The 25,713-nt window shown below is 40.2% G+C and overlaps 1 protein-coding gene across 14 annotated transcripts in view; it reads left to right on the top strand.

Annotated features, from left to right (window-relative positions):
• The window catches only part of INPP4A (inositol polyphosphate-4-phosphatase type I A), a 131,105-nt gene that overhangs the window by 64,027 nt on the left and 41,365 nt on the right, over positions 1-25,713 (top strand). For 8 of the 14 annotated variants that reach the window (XM_055803292.1, XM_027786549.2, XM_055803295.1 and 5 more), the window contains 9 exons: positions 12,924-12,986; positions 14,828-15,046; positions 15,891-15,935; positions 17,415-17,533; positions 17,650-17,766; positions 18,789-18,868; positions 21,470-21,623; positions 22,597-22,687; positions 23,347-23,494. In XM_055803292.1, the coding sequence (XP_055659267.1) occupies positions 14,941-15,046; positions 15,891-15,935; positions 17,415-17,533; positions 17,650-17,766; positions 18,789-18,868; positions 21,470-21,623; positions 22,597-22,687; positions 23,347-23,494 (860 nt within the window). In that variant the 5' untranslated portion in view covers positions 12,924-12,986; positions 14,828-14,940. Of the gene's footprint in view, positions 1-12,923; positions 13,002-14,827; positions 15,047-15,890; positions 15,936-17,414; positions 17,534-17,649; positions 17,767-18,788; positions 18,869-21,469; positions 21,624-22,596; positions 22,688-23,346; positions 23,495-25,713 lie in introns of all 14 variants that reach the window. The other 6 variants (XM_055803296.1, XM_055803303.1, XM_055803297.1 and 3 more) reach the window with 2 other exon arrangements.

The raw sequence follows: 25,713 nt of genomic DNA, 5'->3' as shown, positions 1-25,713 counted from the left end.
GCATATTGTATCTTAATGTTTTGGCTTTGAATTCATATAGCACAAAAGGAGTAAGATATCTTCTGTCCTGAGGTCAGTTTCCATATTAGCAAACAGGAAAATCTGAACATGACAGCTGAAAAGATTGTGGTTGTAAAGGTGCCTGAAAAACAGACATAGCAATTACCACATGGTCATGGCTTTCCCAGAACTGAGGGGAAATTCGAGGTATATTTTTCACTTGATTCCTGCAGTCTGATTTGTAATCTTGTCAGATTAAAGAGTCCTTTTACAATATGACAGATCACATTAGGAAAATCCATTTGGACAAGTGTTTGCACACTCTGTTCTCACTTATGCAGGACTGACCTGGGGATTTTCACTGGGACGGAAAATAGAATACATTTTAACACTAGTTAGTTGGATGCCACTGTTGTATTCTCCCAGGCAATGTATTTTATCTACAGTTTAAAAAGGCAGATATAGCTGCAATTTCATGACATTTGCTTTTATGCCAGTTTAACTGCAGGCAAAACTGTCCATTTGTGTAGCTTTCACATTTAAAAAAATGAAAATGTTATTAAATATATTAACTTTTGCATGTTCTACCTTACTGTAGAGTCAAACTTCTATCGAATCATAGAATCATTTAGGTTGGAAAAGGTCTTTTAAAGGCATCAAGTCCAACCGTGAAGCTAACACTGCCGCATCTGCCGCTAAACTGTGTCCCTAAGCACCACATCTATGGGGTTTTTAAACATCTCCAATGAGGGTGATTCCACCACCTCCCTGGGCAGCCTGTTCCAGTGCTTGACCACCCTTTCAGTGAAGAAGTTTTTCCTAATATCCGATCTAAGCCTCCCCTGGCACAACTTGAGGCTGTTTCCTCTTGTCCTGTCACTTGTTACCTGGGAGAAGAGACCGACCCCCACCTGCCCACAGCCTCCTCTCAGGCAGCTGTAGGGAGCGATAAGGTCCCCCTGAGCCTCCTTTGCTCCAGGCTAAACACCCCCAGTTCCCTCAGCTGCTCCTTGCAGGACATGTGCTCCAGACCCTTCACCAGCTCCGTTGCCCTTATCTGGACACGCTCCAGCACCTCCACGTCCCCCTTGCAGTGAGGGGCCCAAACCTGAACCCAGTGTTTGAGACGTGGCCTCAGCAGTGCCCAGTACAGGGGGACGATCACTGCCCTAGCCCTGCTGGCCACACCGTTTCAGATACAAGCCAGGACGCTGTTGGCCTTGTTGGCCACCTGGGCACACTGCTGGCTCATGTCCAGCCGGCTGCTGACCAGCACCCCCAGGCCCTTTCCCACCAGGCACTTCCCAGCCCCCCTTCCCCAAGCCTGTAGCGCTGCGTGGGGCTGCTGTGACCCAAGGGCAGGACCCGGCACTTGGCCATGTTGAACCTCACACAGTTGGCCTCGACCCATCGATCCAGCCTGTCCAGTTCCCTCTGCAGAGCCTGCCTGCCCTCCAGCAGATCAACACTCCTGCCCAGCCTGGTGTAATCTCCAAACTATACTTCTCACACCCTCTGGATCTCTGAAAACACTCATCCATTTGCAAGATGGGAGTTACAGTACCAATCATTTGAATTAGCTAAGCTACTTGTGGGCCTTAGGTCATATAAAAACTGGTAGTACAACAGAATTGTAGAGAACAGTATTTTTGTGGCTTTCACATTCTTTATGGTGAACTGTGGCTGTGTACCTGAGGTTGTCTAGCACTTAGATAATTTCGTAGCCAAGATCAAGATGTGATTTGGTAGTTCATTGCACATGGAGTTCTCTTTAAAATCTGAGTCCGTATTACCACAGAGCCATCCCTCAGATACTTAGCCACAGAGCTATTCAGAATGGAAGAGTTAACAAAGTGCTTGTTGAGCGCACACTGGTACCACTGTTCCTGCATCATCCTCTATTAGCCTGAATTTTCACAGGGATTTGATGCTGTTGCTGCTTCAGTATTGAAAGGTCTGAAGGGTTTGGATCAAGTGCTAGTCTCCTGCATTTCAACCAGTGGGCCCTGGTTTCATTCCCCTAGGTAATGCCAGAGACTGATTTTTCTTTAACTCACTTTTATTTGGATGAGCAGGTTGCTTGTTTGGGTTTTCTCGTAAGTGTATACCTCATAAAGAAGTATTTGCCCTGTGGCTTTCAGTTTCAGTTTGTTTTTATTTTCTTTGTTGAAAAAGATTACTTTTTTTTGTTGTTGTTTTTAATTGGATAAAGGAGTTATTAATAGACTTTCCCTTTTCAGAACTGGAAAATGCCCAGAAGGGCTTTTGCTCACACTTTCCAAATACAAATTTACTTCTAAATTGAGACCAAACATGGAAAAGTTTAGAATGTTAGGTGAATAATTTGTGTAGTTCTGAGCAGATGGAAACAATGTAAAATGAAAAATGAAATTAGTCTTGACAATCATAGCTGTTTGGTTCGTATAATGTTTAAGTTGGTGGTTTTAAATTGTCCGTGAACTATGCAAATAAGTTGGTGGGAAGTGACTGAGCAAAGCAAGCCTACGATCAGTAGCTTTAAATTAACTTGTACCAAATGGTTCTTCACTGGAAAATTTTCAGGGAGTTTTCAAATCAGAAAAGTTTAAAAGATGTTGATATAAGAGTTTAATAATATCCCATTTAATTTTGTCATAGTTCTAGCTTGTTTCACTTCAAACAGGTAAAAAGTTTAGGTTTATGATATTTACTGTTTTAAAATAATTATTTGACAAAGATGGATTACACTGATGTCTGTGATTTACAGTGGTATCACTGTGGGCAGGTGATCATTTTATGTTTTCAGTGGAAGCAAATAGATTGTGCTTGGACCATAGATGTTACCCCCGTGATCACAAACTGGCCTAGCAATGTTATGTCTAGCTCTCATTCTTGCATCTTTAGTCTATAAAAACTCTCTAAATTAAGTTAGAGATGAGGTCTGCATGGCCTGAAAAAGCTGGAAACAGCAAAATTAGTGCTCCCAACTGTTTAAAAATTTCTGTCCTAAAACACTGCATGACAACAGGATCTGCTGGTTCCAGTAAATGGTGAAGAATGGCACTAAATTCCATGTCTGTGCCCTTATACTCAAAATCTTTTTTATATGCAAAGATGAAACACACCTTATATCTAAAGGCAAGAAGCTGTTGTTATTATAATTAAAGTCTTTACAGTCTAATCCAGGAATCATTACTTGTGCAGATCTAGTAATTACAGGAAAAGAAAGGATGCTTCTGTATAGGGGAAAGTCTCAACACATAACAACACAGTTAAAATCATTGAACACATGGAGTGTCTATGTCTTTATCCTGCTATAATGCTCATCCTTCTGCTCCTCTGGGTCCTAAAGTGGTTTCATTCTTGTGGTGGGGATATGGGGGTGTTTAGGCAGTTGTCAGCACCTAAAGGACTTCAGATGCTGACAGGAGGAGTATGGTGTTCATGTTGATAGTTGCTGCTGCTTCACTCTAGGATCCACTTGGGGTTATTTTTATGTTTGCTAACAAGCTTCTAAACTTGCTCTTTCTTCATTGGTCTGCAGCTCCATGTTACATCCGAATTTACTACATGTGGTACCTTATGTACATGTTAGATAGCTATTCCTTTTTTCTGTTTTTTATCCCTAAAACCAGTTTTGTCCAGCCTCAGATATGCAGTCCTTGAAGTGACCATGGGTGAGCTGTCTAGCTACAGTGTCTTCAAGTGTCAACTCTATCTCCTTTTATCCCATGCTTTTACTCCTGTCCATCGTGTGTCTCCACTTCTCAAGGCCTCTGCTACCATACTAGTCCTGTATTTTTCTACCCTACATAATTTTGTTAAGAGCTGTAAAATGATGATGTTACCATGCAAAGATAAACAGAAGTAAAAACAAATTAGCCCTAGACATCTGGGTGGTTGGAAAAATCGTTGTTACAACTAAACCAACTTTAATTGCAGGCTAAAACAAAGTTCCAAGCAGGTCAAGAAAAGTTCAGACAGAGCAAGCCTGAAAAGCCCAAGTTCTCAGGGTTTGCAAGCTGCCCTGCAAGGCTTTATGGCCAGTCACTAGTGATGGCAACGTGGTATTAAAGGGCTACAGGGTAAGAGTGCTGCAAGGGCCAACGATGAACTGTGGTAACACAGTATGTCCTGTTAGCACCCGCCGTTACGTACAGAGGTCTGGTGCGATGTCCAGCTCAGAAAGGTCCCAGGGTGCTTGTCAACTGAATCAGGGAGTGCAAACCTGGAGATGCCTCACGAAATACCAGTACTGCTCTTTATACTGTTTTTCTTTGTCCCTAGTGCTGCCTACTCTCAGATCCTCCAGGCTTGATTAACCTTTTGCTCTGACCCAGTCATTATATTCAGCTTTTGGTCCTGCCCTTTTTCCCAGAAGGTACTGCCTCTCCAGCAGTGATGCAGAGACACAGAGACACCAGGTGTAGGAACATGTGCCCACACTGAGATGCAGTTTGGTGTCTTAGTTTAACCTGTTGCAGAAAGTGGCTTTGATGAGATGGTTGGACTACAAACTTGTGTGGCTGAAATGCAGGTACCTCTTCTCATCTGGGCCAGAAGAGCAAGACCAGTAGCCATGGGCAGAAATATAATCTCTGCTGCCTTGCCTTGGAGGTTTGACTGCTGAGGTAGGCAGCATGCTTATGAATTTCTGATGAGGTGTGGTGGGAGGCACCAGGAATTAGCAGGAGAAGTTGGCGTCACTGTTGCTTGCCTTCAGCATGCAAAAATTGAGAGTAAAATGTATCAGTCATGAGAGTGAGTTAGTCATGAACTTTAAGAGAGGAAGGTAATCTGGGATGCATCTTTTATATTTTTCAGGCTTGTCTGTATTCATGCAAAATTTGCTTTTAAAAAAGGTGAGATGTCACTTGGCTTGTAGTAACACACCAGTTTTATAAGGCATGTTGGTGCTTGGACAATTGACAAAGCTCTGACATTTAAGCTTGTATTTTCGAGCACCAAGTGCTGCAAGGAACTCAGCACTAATATATGCTCTTTGTCCTTGCATAGCATTGATATCTTTTCGTGATTGTTGCTACCATCTCCACTGCAGCTGTTATTTTTTTAAATAAACTTTTGATGCCCGCTAAACTACATCAGTTCTAAAGATTAATCAGTGCTAGTTGCTGAAAACAAACCAGTAGACTGGGGTTACAGTTATTTGAAAATTGTTTTTAAAAGCCCTGGACCTCAGAAATCCATGGCTGTACCCTATAGGAGTCTTAATTTTTCTCTGAATTTTGATCTGAACTGTTTATTTTGTTTGGTCTCTTAGTAGATGAGGGAGAAAGAAAAGAATGTTGTTATAGCAGAATATGTTGCACAATGTGTTGCACAATGCATACTGCAGCCACAGAAGTACTTGCTACCCTCTCTGTCTGAACAGACCACTTTTACCTGTAATATGTTGGAGCGAGGAGACGTGAACCTTCTAAAAAACATTTTTATTTGTCCATGGGTATTCATATGTTTGCTTATTTTATGCTTATGATCTGCTTCTTTTGTAGATTGCATTCTTTATTTATTCCAGTTTTGTGCTACTGATTTAGGCCTTTTAAATTCAGCAAATATGGCAAGTTCCTGTATATTCCAAATATTTTTCCAGTGTGTTTTAAAATGACCCGTGTCTGTCAGCACATGTAATCTTTCCCACATGGTTGTGTTTCAGTAGCTTTGCTTCAAGTCAAGAATCCATTTAGTAAATTATATTGTCAGGTCTTGTTAGCAACAGTTCAGTTTATACTTGACGTGGATTTTGCTCTTTACAAATGTGGTAAAGTGTACTTTCTTTTACAATCCAGGTGCAATTTATTCTGTCTTAAAACACATAAGCAAATATGTTGGTCAGCAGAGTTAATTATGTTCTGGTACAGTTATAGCTTACTCTGAACTGTTTCATTGGGCTATGCTTGCACCTTCCTATTTCTTTTTTCTGAACTGAATTCTAGGTGTACTGTCTCCTGCTGATAATTCTCATCAATACAGTCACTGAGATCAGGCTGTTGTTGAATATGTAGAAATGTGGGTTTCTCTGAAGTTACCATCTTAACCTGTTTTTTCTGAAGAGTGTTAGTAGTGTCCTTCCTTGTGACCTGCAATGGGCAGATGGTGATACTCTGAGACCTCTGAAAAATTACTTTTTAATGTTTTCTGGCTTTGTTGGGAAATGAAATTGTGACTTCCTTTTCTGAAATACAGGTGTCTGCAGCTGTTCCTTGCCTATAGCAGAAAAGCTTGGACAAATTAGTGTCTCTCAGACCCTGTCACTTCATGTCCCACTTCCCCTTCTTGTTGGCCTTGATCAGAATACAGCTGCTGTAACCCATGTTGTGAAGGGCAGGGAGGATGTGTGTGCGTGTGGGAGGGAGGTCTGGGGCACAGGGAGGAACTGGGATAGCACACATGCATCCACTGCCCCAGAGTGCCCCTACTGCATTGGGCAATGCAAACACAGGGTAATAGTCATCCCTGAGTCTCCTTGCTTCTTCCCAGTGCTTGGACTCCTGAATCATTTTTGAATGTATAAACGTTTTTGAGTATATAAAGGCTGCATCTTGTTCAAGGGCCACTCAGAAATGGGTTTATTTCTTCTTTCAGTGTCTGTCTTGAAGCATAGCTAATTCCTAACAGGTGATGAGCAATATCTTTTGCTCCATTTAGCCCTGAGTCCTGCTTCTTGAGAAGCAGCTCAGAAGTCCATCCTTCCTCAAACCTACCGGCCCTACTCCCTTTTGGCTGTCATCTCAGCTCACATCTGCTGTTATCTGGTTGATGGAGAACTCTGTGTGTTTCTTCTCACAACTTGGGCAAGAAAGCAAAACAAACTTGGACAGGGTTTTCTGGGTGACTTTGAAGTCTTTGACAGGGCCAGCAAACTGGGATCTGCATGCTGTCTAAAGAGATTATCAGGGAAAACATTTTCAGAAACCGGCAAGACCCTGAAGCAGCACACACATGCGCCACCCCCACCACCCCCACGCCATTATATCTTACAGGGTGATATTACTGTTAACCCACAGGGTAGGACTGGCATGAAAAAAGGGTGCTGTCACTGGGACAGCTGTTCCACCAAAGCATTGAAATGGGAGCAGTGGTGGGCAGCATAGACTGTTGGCCTGTGTGGAGTTGAATGCTTATGCTTCCAAATGCCAGCATCCCACCACTTGTTTACTTGACTCTAAAAAGGAATCCAGGAAAGAGCCTTGTAGTCAGCATCTTGGCCCATAACAAGCTTCTAAATTAACAACATTGATTTAGAAATATTAAGGTAAACAAACAAATCATTTTGTTTTCCAGGAAGGAGAAATGAAAGCAGCACAAAGGAATCTGATATCTGGAACCTAAAAGGAGTTGATTCATTTGAAGAGACATCCAGTGTCATGGCCATTAGGCATAGTCTAGGCATGCACTGTGTAAGAAAAAAAGATATATGGATCAGAAGTACACACACAGAACAGTTCAGGGGTACAAAACAAACACTGATGGAGAAATATGCATCAGCAGATTTGTATTAGTAGCAAAAGACTCCAGTTTTGCTATGCTGCCTAAATCCTGGTAATAACCTTTATGGAATATTACTCCCACACTAACATTTATTTTAAATTTTCTAAATACTTGACACTTGTTTCATTTCTTGAATCAATTAGTTATGTCTTGTTGAAAACACTTATGTTAGAGAAAGGATTCATCCTTTTTTTCCTAAAATCGTAAACCAAGGTTTATCCTTGGTTGCTGCTATATATTTTTAATTTATATAAACGTTTTAAACAGTGAGTGTAGGTATCACAGAAAGTCAGAGCAATGCCATGTAAAAATAGAGAGTGCTTGGGAGATTTTTCCGGTGTGCCTGTGACCTAACAGAGCGTTCTTTCCATGTGGGAAAATGTAGTGTCAGGAAAGTAAATGTTTAAACTGTGACCCTGGTGCGCAGTCCTGTTGCACAGGTGAAGCTCAGTGGTTTCAGAGCAAAATGTGAGATCCCATCAAACACATAGAGGACAGTGCTAACAGTAGCCTGTGATTCCTGGGTTGTTTTGACCAGAATACACTAGCTTTAATTGGTATGACATTACTTTCTGAACTAGATAAGTATTATAGGCAGATAAATCAGATAATTCCTTAGACTGTTTGTTGTAATCAGAGCTTGACCAAAACTTCTGATTATAAATCTAGTTTCAGTGCTTTTATCCCTCCGTGTCTTCCATGGTCCTCTCTCATTGCCTGTATGTTGGAGGTGTTTTCCTGCCATCCGTCTGTAATCAAAAGCAATATAAAATCTTCAGCAAATGTTAAGGTGTGTCTGGTTCATCTCCATTTCAGGTCATAAACCGTTGGGGTTTCTTTTGCTTTGTTCTGCCTTTGTTCCCCCCCCCCCCCCCCCTTTTCCTGCAGCAGGAGGAGCTGAGAGGGGGTTAAGCTCTTTGCTTTTTTCCAGTTAGAGCAATGCTGTTTCTGCATTGTGAGTGTCATGGTTATGATGAAAGACTGCTTGTGAAGAGGTGAGCTTTAGAAGGGTGTCCAAAGGACCATCAAATTCAGGAATGTGTTTCCAGTCCAAACTCCTCAACAGAAAATATGTCCCCTGTTCTCATGGGCTTTTCCATGTCTGTATAGGTAGCGTAAGAACCCTGGGTCATGAGGAGAGAAGTCATTCCATGCACAGGAAACTTCACCATGATGTTCCCAGCACATTTCTTGTGGAGAGGCTAAAGATTAATTTAGGGTAAAGACCATTTGTAAGCTGTTTCAGTTTCTGTTGGTAAAACAACAGAAGAGGCTGGGGGAGTTGGACTTCAAACTGCTCTGTAGCAAGACTCATCATTTTCCATGGCATTGTGCTGTGCACAGCTTGATAAAAGCTGTTCTGCAAAGTGAAACAGAGCTGTGCTTTTTCCTTTCTAGTTAGCAAACACGTATGTTAGTAATGCTCGCTTCCACCTGCAGGTGTGGATATTTTTGTACTCGTAGAAGGAGTGCTGAAGAAATAAGAGTGTTGTAATGACAAGTGAAATTAAACCGGTATCTTATTATGTTAAGAATGCTAATTGTGTTTCAGCTGCAAATATAGACAGTCTTAATTTGCACAAAAAAGTAAGTGGCCTGAATTGCAGTTTCCTATTAAAAGTACTCAGATATATTAAAGAAATAAAATCAGGTTTCTAGATCAATTGAGTTTGTTGAAGTTCATAGCAGGAAAGAGTCAAGAAGAAAGTTTGTGATTTACAGATTTGTCTGTACATAAGTGGGAGAGGCTGGGCAAGAAAGCAAAGAGAAAACAGGCTACTTTCTGCTGCTGAAATGGCCTTCTATCTAAATGTCACTGAAAGGTTGCATTTGGGGATTTCCATGCTGCACAAATATATTCATTGTATATTGTGGTATTTTCTTTCATTTTCTTGTGGAAGGCTTTTCCCTGTTCTCGCTGAGGTCACCCACTTGCTCAGAATCTTCAGGAGAGCTTCATAGAGTGATGAGAAGACTTCAGGGTAACCTTATATTCTTGTCCTTGGTAATCAAGATTTTGGTCAGTGGGACATTGAACCAGCTTGTGAGGGGAACCTAGAATTAAGGAGTAGACGTGGAGGGTGAAATACAACCTCTTTGTGGAGCTGATAGACTGGACCTGCCAAGTGAGGTTTTGGTGGGGAGGTAATTTCAGTGGGAGACAAGGGTCCATATTGAATTCTGGCACCACTTGCTTTCTTTTGCCTTGCCAAGGGGCATGGTAAAGGGGATGTTGTAGGTCATGGAGTGAGTGGAGCAAAACTCTGTTGTCAGCCTATGGACCTGCAGTAGACATAGGCTGTGTTGCTGCCCGCGTGAGTTTGGCTGGAAGGAAGAATCTGACTCAAGGTGTCAAGGTCATGGCTCTGACTTTTCCTGTTGTGATCTGTGTGAGGTCCAGGGCATTCAGTCTCCTATTAAATGAGATAGAAGAGTGAAGTGCTTGTGAGACTTTGAAGAAAATAGCTCTTAATCAATGTCCATCTTAGCAGGCTTTCACTAGGAGCTGCTGTCCTGAGAGCTGCTGTTCTGCTCTTGGGCTGGCTCTGCAGCCATGAGTGATGGGGTTGATCCAGACCTTCACTTCAGACTCCGAAGCATGGTTCATAAAGTTCCTTGCATCTTCTTTGAAACAGCTGTTGGGGATGGGAAGCTGGAATTACTGGAAGATTGGTCTTGAGCCAACATGGCAGATCTTGTTTCACAAGGTTTTCTGTGGTTGGAGTTAAAAACAAACAAACAAACCCAACCTGTGTGCTAGTTATACTAGAGATGGTGCTCTCACGTGGAAGGCAACACAGTCAGAACTTGGCATAGTCGGGCATTTGATCCTTTCCATTGTTTTGTCCATAGTGACAGAGTTAATACGATGTTAGTTGGAAATCTGGCCATGTTGCAGATCCAGAAGACTTACTATTTCAGACAGTATTCATTTAGTATTCAGTAGTGTATTGCTAAAACATTTTCAACCAGAGAAACTGTTATCTGAAGAATGCATTTGGCTGAAGGAGCCATCCTGATGTTTCAAAGTGGATTGTTCAGGAACAGGAACCCTAATTTGTAAGGCTCAGAGAATGGACCTTACAGCTTAGAGAGTCCAGAGAATGGTAAAACTAATTGCAGTTCAGTAGGTACCCCACGACTACTTTTTCACTCCCTCTTGGCGATGATGATTGCATCTCCATTTTTTTAAAAGCATTAAAGAAGGTGTCACACTCTCCCTTTCTCTATTACTCTTTTAATGTAGATGTATCAGTGATGTTTAGCCTTCCACTGCTGTTGCATTTTCTGCTTTGACATGGCTCTTACCCGATCAAATGCCATAAGCCCAGAGCACCGTGGCTGTAGGAAAGTAGAGTTGCTAGACTTTGATTTAGTCTATAATTGGAGTTGCCTTTTTCTCCTGCTTATTGATGTGTGAGTTGGAAAAATCGTGTTTCTTACAGTTGTGGAATGGGTGTCAAAAAAGGTAGGTGTTAGGGTGAAAGAAGGTTTGATCTCACCTGACACATTTGTTTCTTCAAGGGGTAGTTTGGTAGGAGAGTTAGTGTTTTTTTCAAGAAGGCAACAGACCAAAGCACTTTGCCAGAACAGTTAGCTTGTAGTTATACAAGCTAATCATCAAGGGATTATTTTGGGGCCGAGATAATCATCGTTTTCGCTTGCGATCTTGCAGGCAGGCAGCGTGAGACCAAATGTCCAAGTTTCAAGCCCACAGGATATGAGACCACGCAGCTGGGCAGAGTGGCATTTGCTTCCCATGACCAACTGCCAGGACTGAAGGTAGCAGGCCAGAAGTGGCATCTAATGAAGATCTTTTCTTCTGGTCATGTGCTTTTGTGCTAACAGAGCACAAAATAAATATTCACACAACAGAAATGAGGCTTGTTCAGAAGCTTTTTCTGCACAGTGGAAATGGCCATTACTGATAATGGAGGTCAATAACAGCTTTTCATGCTTCTGTTGAAGCCACAGTTGAAAACTGGGCTTGCAGCAAAACTTCATGCAGTGCAAAGCTGCACATATTGCCAACGTCCTCTGTCTGCAGTATTAGTAAGGGTAAAGCCAAAGGCTATGTGTAGATGCATCATGCCATCTTCAGGATGGGGTTTGCCTGGACATGAATTGCATCAGCCTTTGAGGATTGCAGGCTGCAGGAGTGGTACTAACTAGTCTTTGGTACCATCTACGGAAACTATCTGGGGTGCTAATACTACCTTTAATTTGGTAGGAATCCTACTCCACTGATTTTTGTCAAAAACACGATCATAAAGTTGTCATTGTTGAAATGGTTCTGATTCAAGAAAGTGATCAGAGCACCTGTCATTTGGGTCTGTCAGGCTGTGCAGAACGGAGGGAAGTCATCCCTGCCTGAGCTAACAACCTGAACTGTGGGAGGGATCCAGTTTGCCCAGCTGTAGCATCAGGCCTAAGCTAGTAATCTAAATTCTTTCTATAATGAGAGAGAGGAGTGTGAGTGTGTGTGTGTGTATCTTCATGGGGTGATTCATCCCACCTACCTTAGAAAATGGTGACTCATTCTCTGGATGTGCTTCTGTCTCACCATTGACTATGCAGAGAACCTGGGCAGTGGGTTGTGATCAGATACCTGCCTCCTGTGCAGTTTAGGGAAGACAGAACCCTTTCCGCAATTGATAAAAGCTCATAACCTATGTTCTTAAGCAGTCTTGGGTAATTGGTAGGACTGGTGATTAAATCAAAAAGCTCAGACTAGACTTCCTCATCTCTTTTACTGTAGTGTGGCGTACACAGGACATCGTAAAAGGTTTATCCTTTTAATGCAAATGTACTTGAATGAGACGGTACCACTAGCAAATACAGACCTTCAGTTAACTTGCAGCATATTTAAAAATAATTCACTTTTCTGTATGCTTCTAGCTAGCTGTTCGTAGAGGCCTACCTTGCACGGTAATTTCACCCAGTGGAGAAAGAGTGCTGCGTTCCGATGTGTTGAACTGTTTCGACACAGGATCTTTTCTCGTGACAGCGGTGGTTATAACTCTTCCAAACAGCAAAATTTTGAAAGTTTAACTATAGAAAAGCACAGTAACAAATGCTGTCTCATACTTAACATATCATATATATTCCTTTTTCTTAATAGCACCAAGCCTTCCAGTAAACATGTTAACGTATGTTTCTTACAGCTATTCTACCCACTCACCAAATGCTGACCTGAAGTTAGTCCTTTTCAGCACAAGCTTACTGCTTTGTGCTCCTGCTCTGGCTACGCTATCGCTATGACTAGAGCTGGATGAGGTCCAGCCAGAGGATCATACTCTTTTTTCTGTTTTCAGAAAACTTTAATGTGAGAGCTAGTAATCAGAAGTTAAATTTAATTAATCTCAGTGTGGTACCTGCCCCTTGGTTGTGATTTATGCTGTATAAAAAGATTGATTGTTTTGTTAATTTTTTAGATGTGGACTTAAGTGATGTTACGATACGCAGAATCCCTCCACACATGAGGAAAAGAGTCCTCTGTAAGTATGATCAGTGTAAGTAAATTTAAAACGTATGATTATGTGAGGAATTAATATTGCAATTTAAATGAGTAGTTGAGAACTTAGAGAGCCTTGGAAAATTATTACATGCAGTAATATTTAAGAAGAAACAATTTAAAACCAGAGAAAATACCTGGCCCTATTTTAACTTCTCAAGGATTGGCCTTTTCTAAGGATAGATTAGATGAACTCCATAGAACTCCCTTCCAACCTCAACTATTCTGTGATTCTACATGAATTCTAAATCTGCCTGCTTTAATTTTTGACTGTCATGAATTATATCTATAAGCTGAGTGTTGTTTTGTATGCTGTCACTGAGTTTCTAAGCTTTGGGGGATGGGGTGTTCAGAGCTCTCAATTTCTGCTTCTTCCACTCAAGAATTCCTTTTTTTCCTATTTGGAGTGGCTTATGACATTATATTGTATAAACCTGGGTTGAATCACTGAGCCAAATTATTAGTTCTGAGTGGCCCATCTTGTGGACACAGCCCAAATTCCTTCCTCCCTAGAATGAGCTCCCCATTTAAAATCTCATTTCCTAAGCTTCTGTATATGGCCAGGATTGCATGCAATTCAGTTGTCTTAGATGCTTAACTTGCATCTGAATTTTAGATGTGAACCAGTGCTAGTAAAGAAAGTGCTTGAGTTCACTGTGGAGAGAGGGAGATTCTTTTGAAATCCTCCAGAGGGAGATGCTGACTAGCTAAAATCAGAGACTTAAGTTAGGCAGGTTTTGAAATGCCGATTTAAAACACAAGTGAAAGCTACGTGCTTTATTTAATTAGAATGCATCTTACCCATTGTTAGATCCGTCAACCTAAAAGGAAAAAAATTATGCTGCCATTATGCAGTGTGGTTTGAATGTTTTGTAAAAATAATGAGGGGCTGCTGTGAAGGTATTAGTCACTGTATTACTACCTTTCAGGTTTATCAGACTTCACTCCTGATCTCACTTCCTAAATGAATTGAGTTTGTCATAATAGTATGAAATGAATACAAAAGTTCCATAACTGCAGTGCTGATGTGGCTGATGGAAGGAACATTCAAATTCATTAGCCAAACCAAAAGCACCGCATTTAACAAAATAACCAAATTTTCTATAGGCTGTGTGTTTCTTTCCTACCGTAACATTTCAGTTTATAGCGTTGTGAGGGGAAGAACAATTGTCGTGGATGTCTGTAGCCTAGTGAAGTGTGGGGTGAAGGAGAAGCATGGACGCTGCCATGTGCCACAGCAGCAGGCATCCCCTTTTGCTTTTCCTTTCCATCAGCATCCCAGAATTCCAGCCACGCTCTGGCCCGGTGGGTTTTCTTTACAGTTTTCAACATCCCTTTTCCCTTGGCGGTACAGCCTGGAACGACACAGTGTGCTGACGCCAACTTGCTGCCCTTTTGTTCTGCGTTCCGCCGACTCATTGTCCCTTGGTCCTTACCCCTTGTTGTACCTCTGCAGGCAGAAGCCCCATCTGACAAGTTTATTTGTGTTCCCCAGGGATTATGAAAACCAGGAAACTTCATTAAGGATGGTTTAATAAGTTAGACAAAGGAGAGGAGCAGCTGGCATGCTAACGAGTCTCAACCCCCGTTCTCTGACAGAAGAGCCTTTCTTGCATGTGGAACCGTCTTCAACAATGTGCAGTAAAATGCTGCGAGTGTACGGTTCATGCAAATTGAGTTACTGTGCATTGGATCTGCCTTGAGTGTTTTATCTGAATGACCTGAGGCAATTTTATGGCAGTAGATTTGCCGCTGTCAAAAAGTACAGAAGCTAGATAGTGGCCTAAAATTTTGGTGTGTGCTTTTTCTCTCTTTATCACTTAGCGTGGTAATGTTAGAGGAATAGCCGTTGGAGACAACCCGCTGCACTCTGCTACTGTGCAAGACAAACATCGGTAAAGCCAAGCAGCAAGAAGAGAAGGGTTCTTCATGACAAAATGACAGCAAGAGAACACAGTCCCCGCCACGGTGCAAAATCCCGCACCGTGCAACGGGCCTCCACCATCGATGTTACCTCTGACATGCTAGGTCTTTCTCTGGCAGGTACGTGCCTTCGTGTCAGCTGTTGCTCCTTTCGGAATATGCATTGTACTTTTTTTTTTATTATTTTATTTTAAATGCTAGAAGATTTGATGTGTCTGGTTATCTGGAGGGTATGAGATAAAGGAATTATACTAAAGGATTAAAAAAATCTTAAACTTACCATTTTTAAAGTGGACAAAAAATTAAAATTGGAGAGGGAAGAAAAAAAGAAATTAAACTAGATTTTGTGCACTTGTGTTTATCAGTCAAAAATAAGCAATTGGGAAGAAAACAAAAGAATGTCAAGGTCTAGGAAGAGTCTTGGCAACCTCCTTGTTTGACATTGTATAAAATTTTGAAGAGAGTTCAGGGAGCTGAGAATTCTCTCCCGTATCTTTTATGATAAGTAAATTAGGGTTGTAACCCCCAGAGACTTTCTTTGATTAGTGAGAGAGACAGGTACTTTCAAACTTCTCCCTATTCACTGATCACAGAGGAGGTGTATTTTATATACCTCGTGATTTAATAATTTGGTATAGTGGCTCAGACACTTAAGTGGCTTTAATCCTGTTGTTTTGTACTGAGATTTGGCATTTTATATTCCCACATTCTGTATAATCCTGCATAGTTTTACATATTTTAACATTTTATAAAATTAGATTATCTCAGGTTTTCCAAATCATTTTTAGATACCAAAGATAGCTAACAAATATTTTAAATAGCAGTCATGGCTCATTGAATTAAAAATACTTTTTTTTTTTTTCTAGAAAATTTAATTTCTTTCTCTGTATGACTGCAGTTTTAGGAAAGGATTCACACAACAGAAATGTTCGGCTAATCTTTTGTTAATTTTTCTGGTTTACAGGAAACATTCAGGATCCAGATGAGCCGATTTTAGAGTTCAGTTTAGGTAGGCTTAGTGATTTTTATGCTAATTTTGATGATGCATGCTGTTGAGTATGTGAGCAGGATTTTAATTGTTAATTTTGAAGGGCCTTTCATATAGTAAGAATTGAAACTTTGCTTTGATTTTTATGGAGATGTGGTACAGTTTTCTGGCTGCCTGTGCAGTATCTTTTGATAAGCAGCCAGCAGTTTGATTTTGTGATTTTAAAAGTCTGCAATTAAAACATCTGTTCTATAAAATTTTAAATGTTTGCTATGTGAATATTATTTTTTAATGCTTGTTTTGTTTATGTGAAGATACAGTGAATCTGTCTTCAGTCTCAGTATATCAGCAGTTCAGGCTTTCAAGCAATCTGGAAACACCATTTCAGGACAGGATCTTTCCTAAGAGTTACCAACTATTACACATACCTCTTTGCTGTTAAGTGACACTATGAGATGCAGAAGTGACCTGATTTCTGAGATGGTTAGATTTGGATGAGAAGCTTGTGCATTGGCTCACCTCACCTGAAGAATAAGTGAAAAATATTTTCTTAATGAAAATTCAGTCCACATTTTCAACTGCAGCATGGTTTTCTTGGCTTAATAGTGGACTAATGTTTGGAAGGTTATGCTCTTAACAGTGTGTTTGAAATTAAAAATCAAAAAATTTTCTCAGGTGTGTGTAATTGTATATGAATAATAATCTTTACAAGAACTCCTTAGAGCTGAAGAAGATAATTCAGGTATTTTCAGATAAATTAAAAATACCTAGAACTGCAAAACTGTTCAGTGTACATTTAAACATTTTGCTTGTCTAGGTAAATTTCAGAATTAACTTTCTGCATCTAGCTGAAGCAGAGTCAGACCACACTGTAGTTACCTGTATCGAGCTAGATAGAATTTGGCTCTGAAGTTTAATGTAATTGTGTAGAGTCACTCATGGAAATTTTTGGTAGCCTACTGTAGTCCCTATAGTTTCACCCATAGTCCCTTCCCAGCAGTTAAACTTACAGTAACATTTTAGAGGAAATAAATTGCTGTCCTTTTACAATTAGAAGCCAGTTTTCCTCGTAGCGCTGCTTGATCAGTGTTCAAGCACTTCTGTGGGTTCTCCATGGCAAAATGCTGTTTGGTAACAGGCTTAATGGAGCGTGACTTCAAATCAAATGCAGCCATGCTCCTGAGATTCCCAGAGGAAAACCTGTGCATGTATGCTGTTCTAATGGGCTGTGCCAGGGGAAAGGATAGGCAGGTGTTAGAAGAGAACGAGTTTAAATTATGGCTCTACAGCTTGGAGCCAGACTGATCTGGTTGCATGTTTACTCTTTCCATGCACAAAGGTGAGTGATGTGCCTTTATAATGTGGGGACAGAATTCATGTTAGGCCTTTCTTGGCTTTATTGCTTAGGGTATATAGTATGCTGTTATAAAAATGTCAGGTCTTACAGCATTATGAAAAAGGTCCTGAATCTAAATGTATTTATCTGTTGCATACCTCAAGCTTGCAGTGAGCTGCTAACTCCATCGCTAGATCGAAAACCAAATAGTTTTGTAGCAGTGAGTGTCACTACACCTCCTCAGGCGTTCTGGACGAAGCATGCACAGACAGAAATTATTGAGGTAAGTGGTCAGATACTCCTGGATCAGGTTTAAAATTGAAGCTAACACAGGAAGCATTTCTTCCTAACAAATACCACTTTACATTAATTTTTGCCTTTTTTTGTTTATGATTGCAGGGAACAAGTAATCCTATCTTTCTAAGCAGCATTGCCTTTTTCCAAGACTCTCTTATCAATCAAATGACACAAATCAAACTCTCTGTGTACGACGTCAAAGATAGATCTCAGGGAACAGTAAGTTTTCTTTATTCTGTCCCCTGCCCAGTCAGTGCAGAGCAAGGAAACAAGAGGCAAGGAGATAATACTATTAACTTTTGTGGAAGAAAGCAAAGGGATAGCAGCATTGATCCTAGAGGAAGCAAGGTGGGGAGGGGAGAGAGGGACAAATGCCATGAGGTGGACTTGGCAGAGTGGGGAGCTTTGCCACTTTTCTCAAATAAGGCTGTCTGCAGCAAGTTTGAGAACCATGGATTTAAGAGTCCTGTCACCTGTTCTTTTGTCTTGTGGACCTCTTTACTCAACTATATATTGAATGGGATCCAGCACCCCTAAATGAGGTCTCTAACCTATGCCAAGATGTTGAGCCTCTTGGGCCCATAATGAAACAGTCCTTTTGAACAGAGCTGCTAAATTCCAGAAATGGCCTTGCTCTGATACCTTAGTGATTTTGTTCGTGGGTAAGATTTGTACCCTTACTGAAAAAAGCTTTAAGTGCCTGCCCTGCTGTGTATCCACTTGGATCTGGGAGCAGTTCAGGCCATTTATTCTCACACTGTTACCCAGAATATTGTTTCAGGCCCCATGTGTCTGCTTTTCCATGGCTTCCTCAGGGGCAGCAGAACTGTCCCTTTCTGTACAGAGCTTCATGGGGAGGCTCTGGGAAAAAAGGAATACCTTCAAAGGGGACAGGTTCTTCAGGAGGAACCAAGTTTGGGTCAGGGAGGGACTATGAAATGTTGACTTAGTCAGTCTGAGCCCCATTCCGTCATTGCTTTCAGTGTTCCTGGGTCTCCACTCAGATCCTATAGAAAGCAAAATGCTTAATGTCTTCCAGTAGAAGAAGGTTTTTTGATAAATTACCACATTTATTAAATTTTAAAGGGTTTTAATTAGAAAGGGTTTTAATTAGTTATGTGTGGGCATAAATATCTGTATTTTTGTTCTCAGACTTCTGTGAATAATTGTATTTTGGGCTTTATTGCTGTGGACAAAGCCTTTAAAGGTAAATTATAATTCTGATACTCATCTTCTTTCAGATGTATTTGTTGGGTTCTGGGATGTTCAGTGTAAAAGAACTTCTTCAGGAGAAGAATCACAGGTTGCACTTAACACTAAGGTTTGTAGTATTCTCCTCCCTTTAGGAATTAATTCTTAATTCTTCAAAGCATGCTTTAGATGTGATGAAAACTGTCTGTGAGATGTGATGAAAACCTTTTGTTTGTTTAATGTTTTAGTTCCAGGCCAGTATTAAGGAATTTTATATTGCATGATAATTAAAACATGTAGAACAAGACCTTTCCGATGTGGTGAATACTGTTAGACATTGGTTCTAGTTCTGCAAGTCAAGAAAGTATTGTCAAGACCAATGTCATTTTTGTGCATTTCATCCTATCACCTCAGTGTATGTGTCTGTGAAGTGTGGCAAAATAGCGTATTTTTAACTGTGCTGATGTATGAAGAGCCTGTGATGGGGAGAATGAAACCCATTGAAACAGAGGATTATCTTAGCAGTTTGGAATACCTTGGCTTAGATAAATCTAGGTTCTATTTAATATTTCAACACCTACCTGCTGCTAAATTGTGTATATGTTGCTAAACGGTATATTTATCAATATAATGCACTAGGAAAAGGAGGAGTCATACTAAGCAACATAGATTGATATGATTTGCTACTTTAATTCTTATTGGAAACTTTCATGGAAGGAACGTGACTCAGGAGGGGATGAAAAATAGGGTGTGAGTCTAATACAAATCCTTAAGGTAATAGTTCTAGTCATTGGAATCAAACCACAGTCTTGAAAGCCAGTGTGGGACAAAGCAGAGTGTTGGAAAAGAATGAAGAAAGCAACGTGAGATTAAATAAAGAGAGCTCTTATGTGTAACTGAAGTAGTCTCTGTTGAAAGTAGGACAGACATCCCTGTCACGAGAAGGCAAGGGGAGGTCAGTTGGAGGGGGAAGCATAATCAGAGGAACTGAGGAAGATGGTGGTGGTAGTATCGGTATAATCAGCACTAGAAACAGTGGCTGATAAACTTGTGGAAATTTCTTAGCCCAGATACAACTAACAAAACACGGGCAAAGCTTTTCATGTTAAGAGAATAGATTGGTAAGGTTTTCAACTTTTCCACAATGTGTTGTGAATAAAAAATTGACTTGATTTAGCAGGAGGGAGCAAATGAGGGAATTGAGTCAGAAAAGGCACCAAAATATGACATTGATGGTGGATAAAATATTCTGATTTCTTGTATGTGTGAAGATGAGGGTGTTTTGAGGGAGATGAAGAAAGAGGAGGAATGTGACGGCAGGAGTTTCGTGGTTTTGCGTTAGACATGGTTATTCTGTTAGGTTTATCCATTCATTCTTTCTATGTTGAAAGTGGACTTCATTAAACTCTTGTTTTGATATAAGCTATATTCTGATTATCAAAGAATCATGTGTGAATACATGCATTGATTGATTATAGGGCTTAACATAAGCCTTGACTGACTTCTCATTGTCATGTTATCCCTTGGATGTATAAGCTGAATGCTGAGCAATGTCTATAAACATGCTGCATGATTTGGATACTTTAAATCTTTTCTTGTAGTCATCCTGTGTGCTTATTTCTTTTGTCTCCCCAGTATTGTCTGTTCCAGAGACATTTTTTTTTTTCTTAGTTGTTCCAGCGTATTTTTACATGTAAACAACAATCTTAAAATACTGTTTAGAATCTATCTTAAAATAATAACATAAAAGTCTTTGTCAAAATTACTGTGTGTCATGGGTGAGACAGAATAAATGATAGCTGTGGTAGATCTGGATATTGGTATGTATTTTAAAACCAGCAAGATCAGAGCTTTTACCCCACCTGATTCTTCTGTCTCTGACTCACTCACTCACTCGCCCATCAGTCATGTGTTCATATGGTGTCAGCTTCCCTCCCCAGCAAGGAGACAGCTGCTAGGTCTGGGAAGGTGAGACAGAAAGTTGTGTCAGTTACTGCTGTGTGGCTCCTTAGCTGTTAGTGGCCAGATCCCTGGGGATCTCTGGTATTTGTTTCCATGCAGCTCCCTGATCTCCAGGATCGTCCTCCACCTCAGGGACCTTTTTTCCATTAACAATCTTCACCTTCTTCCCTAGACCATTTCTTTTCAGGATCCTTCTTTTTAGCATGAGCTTTTCTTCCTGCAATGTCAGGCTCCCAGTTTTCCCAGACTGAATAGTCTTATCTGCAGAAACACAAGATGTGAACGGCCTCCTAACTGGTGGCCTTGGCCGACTTCTCTATTAAGGGGAAGATTTGGGATGTGCTACTTCAATTTAGTCCACATATTATCAAAATTTTCCAGTTGCAGCTAGCAAGTAGCAGTCTTCTGACTGAAGGTTAAAAAGTTTGCTTTCAGACATTCACAGGCACGGGCATATACATACACATGTGCAGATGCAGCCCATTATCTGCTTCCTGTTCACAATTTAAGCTGCTTTTGCCTGCAACAGACTAACTGTAAAATCTAAACTCTTTCTCCTTTTACGTAAGTATTGAAATACATGCATGGTTTTAGTTTGCCTTCATTAGGAGGTCTGTACATCATCCTTGCAGAATGAGGGAAGCTTTTTCCTGTTGGAATAACGCATTATAAAAATATGCAAAATGAAGTTGAAAAGCTTCTTATTTACAATGTTCATTAATTTTGAAGATTAATACCCTTTTATAAGTGTTCCCTTGTTGATAAACAGGTCCACCTCCAAAAAAATCTCAACGCAGAGTGTTTGTTGCAGGTCGGCTGAAAGTGACCGTGTAGGTAACATTACAGTTATTGGATGGCAAATGGAGGAGAAAACTGACCAAAGGCCCCCGGTGACAAGGTCACCCGATACAATTAATGGAAGGGTGAGTATGAGCGTTGTATCAAATTCAGAAAAATGCAGATTCATTGCCAGCATTGAAATAAGATTGGTTGATATCTGCTGTTAGCTTTCCTGTTTATCTTGCTATTTAGTAGTGCTTTACAATTTTAAAATACAGTAAAGAGCAGCCTAACGGTGATGAAGCAGCTTTGTATTTTGCAGAGCTCTAGGTGCTTACATTTGGCGTTAAAAGTCTTGGCAAAGATTTTAATTTAGAGTAAGTTTTCACTTCAGGTGCTCATGCCCTTCATCTGAATAGGCTTGCAGTGCCATATGTTCGTGCACTTGGTGCATCAATCACCAGTTCTACAAAGATGTGGTATTCCAGTTCGCATTGTGAATTGGAAGGTGGCATTAAGCAAAGCTGTAATGGGGATGCTCGGAGAATTTCCAGAATCTTCACAGGCAACTTAAAAGATTTTGATAAATTGAACAGGTTACTTGAATACTGCATTATTTTGTCTTTTTCTGATCCCCTAGTATTTGTCTGAGAGCAGATATTTATAGTACTTTCTCAGCCTAGGCATATGTTTATTTCTGTAAACCTTGTGTCCTTAATGTCCTGGTGATAATTACAGTCTGTGTATCACAGTCACAATGTGGATTAGTATCGCCTTGTATCCGGCCAGACCTGTAGCTGCCACATATCGGTGCAGTACCTTTAAGGACTCTGGAGCTGTGCTAGCATAAAGTAGTTGAAAGGCTGGATGAAAATTTTTATGGCATTTGGAACTGTGTGGTGGAAGTAAATAGGAATGCTTATATTGAAGGGTTTAAGTGAATTTATTTTTTCAGCCTGCAATATTTTTTGTCCACAGTAAACATACTTGAAATATTTATTTTAACCATGGTTGTGTGAATATTCCTTTCAAGTCTGTGTAATGGGGTCGTCGCTGCATATTGCCCTAGCACTGAGGTTTTATTCTTTACTATTACTGTTCTTTGTTTTTGTTTAGACTGTGTTGCCAGTTGATGAAAGTTTAACAGAATCCTTAGGAATCAGATCCAAATATGCTTCATTACGGAAAGATGCACTACTGAAATCTGGTAAGCTGCTGTGGGCAGTAACAAGTAAGCTTTAGGCATCAGAAAAAGCTAATCTCTTGCTGTCTGCCTCTGGCCCCAGGGCATTTAAACAGATGTTTCATTTGAATAGGAGCAGGCAGCTGATTGAGCAGCTCTTTGAGGGTCATACAGGAATAAATTATTTTATCATCTACACTACTTTGTATAGTAAAAACAGCAGAAGCAAACTTTTGTCACTTAAGTTGACTGTAGTATAAAATTCTGCATGCAGTTGGCTAGTCTGTTCCTAAGCAATCGTTGAGAGGAGGGGAAGGACGGAGGAAAGCAGCTGCTTTTTAAAAAAAGAAAAAATCTTGAAGAAAGGTTAGTTTTCCAGCAAACGATTGCTTGAGAGGAAGATGCACAGTACATAAAAAAACTCCAACTTATGTCAAAATTTGCATATGTGTTTCATTTCCTTACCAGTGTTTTGGGGGGCTTTTCCTGCAGACATGCAGAAGAATGGGCATTGCAGAATGACCATGTTTAGAAAAGCTTAGACTGATGCATGGTTAAACCAGATCTTTACAGCAGTATGTTACAGCTCATTAGTGAACCAAAGCCATTTACTTTAAAAAGGGAGAGACTGTACACTTTTAATTCAAACCCTGTGCTCAGATAGCATGATTTTAATTCTTTAGTATTTGGTGGTGCCATTTGCCGAATGTATCGCTTCCCAACCACTGATGGAAACCACTTGAGAATCTTGGAGCAGATGGCCGAGAGTGTCCTTTCGCTGCACATCCCTAGGCAATTTGTGAAGCTTCTTCTAGAAGAAGATGCAGCAAGGTGAGTTTGGGCCAGTTTACATGTGCAGTAATACAGCAGTGATATGGCTGTTACCGAGTTTCCAAGGAATACATGTGTGTTAATGCACAGAGGGCGCTGAAGAAAAAATAGTAAAAGCAGCAATTTGCTGACTGTACAGTTACAGCGAATACAATCTCGTGTCAGAGTATAGAATTTGGACTTGAGTATATGGTAAAGTGAACATACAGAGGTGTTGATGGGAGAGAACTGTTGGCATAGTGAACACTTGGGATAATACTGCAGTTAGTTGCACTTACGGGTTATCTGTTCCTCTCGTGAAAGTGTTGATAAGGCCACAAAATATATTATTCCATAGTCATGTGACTGTATTAAGACCACCACATTGGAATACATGATCTCTTTTTTTATATAATAATGCATATACTTCAATACATTCTGGTTTTGAAACATAGTTTATATTAATATAAAGAGAAAAGTGAAGTTGAATTAAAAATAAAACATATCTCAGTGTTTCATAGGTGGGGAGAAGTCTGGATAGATGAGACAGTGTAAACGAAAGAGTAACAACTCCAGCTGATAAGAATTTTGAGAAGGGAACAGAGACAACACAGACACCAGCTAAGTGGAATGAGTAATTAGAGTAGCAGACAAAGAAGAAAAAACCTGATCCCTTTGAAAAAGTCATTTGACTTCTGTGCTATATAAGCAAAGCAAAGATAGATAACAAGATGATAGATTGACTCAGTGAATTAAGAGATGGCGTTGAGAGTCAGAAGAGTAGTTTTGAATGGAAAACAAACAGAATAAAACCAACTAAAATGAGACACTGTAGGACAGTAATGACTTTTTCTCATTTTAGGAGGTGGGAGGGAGAAGGAAATCTGTTAAACATTTTATAGGTTTATTCTGAATTTGCTTCTTCTTGAAGCAATTAACTCTCTTCCAGGCAATGTATTCAGTTATGAGTTTTACTTCCCTACATTTGTAGGCTGTGATTTGCAAACATAATAGTTTATGTATTCTTTATAAAAGCCAAGATTAGGATGGTAAAAGAATTTTTAGCTGCATTTTTGAGAACTGGTTTTTTAGTTTGGCTGTATTTGAATCCCCTCCTAGAGACCTAACTGAGCCTGACCTTAATTAAAAATAAAACTAGTGCTCTCATTACCCTATATTAATACAATTAAATTCCTTTGCGATATTGTGAAATAGTGTTAATCCATATGAGCAGGCAGAAGTAGTCTACGGTTTTTGAGGTATAGTCATATTTTGCAAAAATGATAAATTCTTGCAGAAAGATAGTGGTGACTGTTTATTATGTATGAAAAAACTAATGTATGACATGACTGGGTTTCCAAAGTTCACATTGGTTTATTTTATATTTTTTTCTGCTGTTGAATTGTGGGTTTTTTTAGTGACATGCACTTAGTAGGAGTAGTCAGATCCTAGATTCTAAAGAGTGAATGCTGTTATCTTGCCTAGCTGTCCTGCTGCAACCTTGATGGAGGGGGCTTGGGATATGCCGTTTTGCATTTAGACCTCATTTATTTACTGTTTATTTTATATCTTTTTTTCTCTACAGCTTTCCTCACATACATTTAAAAGCACCTATTTATTATGAGGTACAGCCATCCTAATTTAAAGAGGTGGCAAGCTTACCCATAAAATGCCATCTGTGATGGATGTAGTTTAAGGACTTGGAGATAATAAGAGGAGAATTTAGGGTGAATGGGGAAAAAAAGATGTGGCTTTCTCTAAGACTGTGGACAGTGTACGGCTAACATCTTAAGAAACTTCAATGTGACTGTTCAGAGGCTCTTGCTAAAATCATGCAGAGATCAATTGCTACATACTGTATACAGTTAGGGGCTAATAACAGCCCAGGTGATTACTAGTACAACTTTGTATGCTCTGAATTGTGTGGCTCAAAGGTAATACAACTTCTGTGTAGTTAGTGAGAAAGAATCCCTTCTTTCTGTTCAGCTGAGGTGTCCCTCAATGACATCCACAGTCACAGTTTGTATTCATAGGATCTCTCAGATTTGCCAAGTGCTCTCTTCTCTGTCCTCTGGGCTGCAGCCCAGAGGAATGCCAGACAGCTACAGAAGCACAGCTGCTTCTGTCTTTACATCCTGGTGACTTTTAAAATGTCCTTGGATAATCACAGATGCTGGCTCTTACATAAAGCACTTCTGGGCCAGAGCTCTTTGAAAGGAAACATATAACTGAAGGGATAT

The sequence above is a fragment of the Falco peregrinus genome, chromosome 4, assembly GCF_023634155.1.
Source record: "Falco peregrinus isolate bFalPer1 chromosome 4, bFalPer1.pri, whole genome shotgun sequence".
Classification (NCBI taxonomy): domain Eukaryota; kingdom Metazoa; phylum Chordata; class Aves; order Falconiformes; family Falconidae; genus Falco; species Falco peregrinus.
This window is presented reverse-complemented; position numbering and strand designations above follow the sequence as displayed.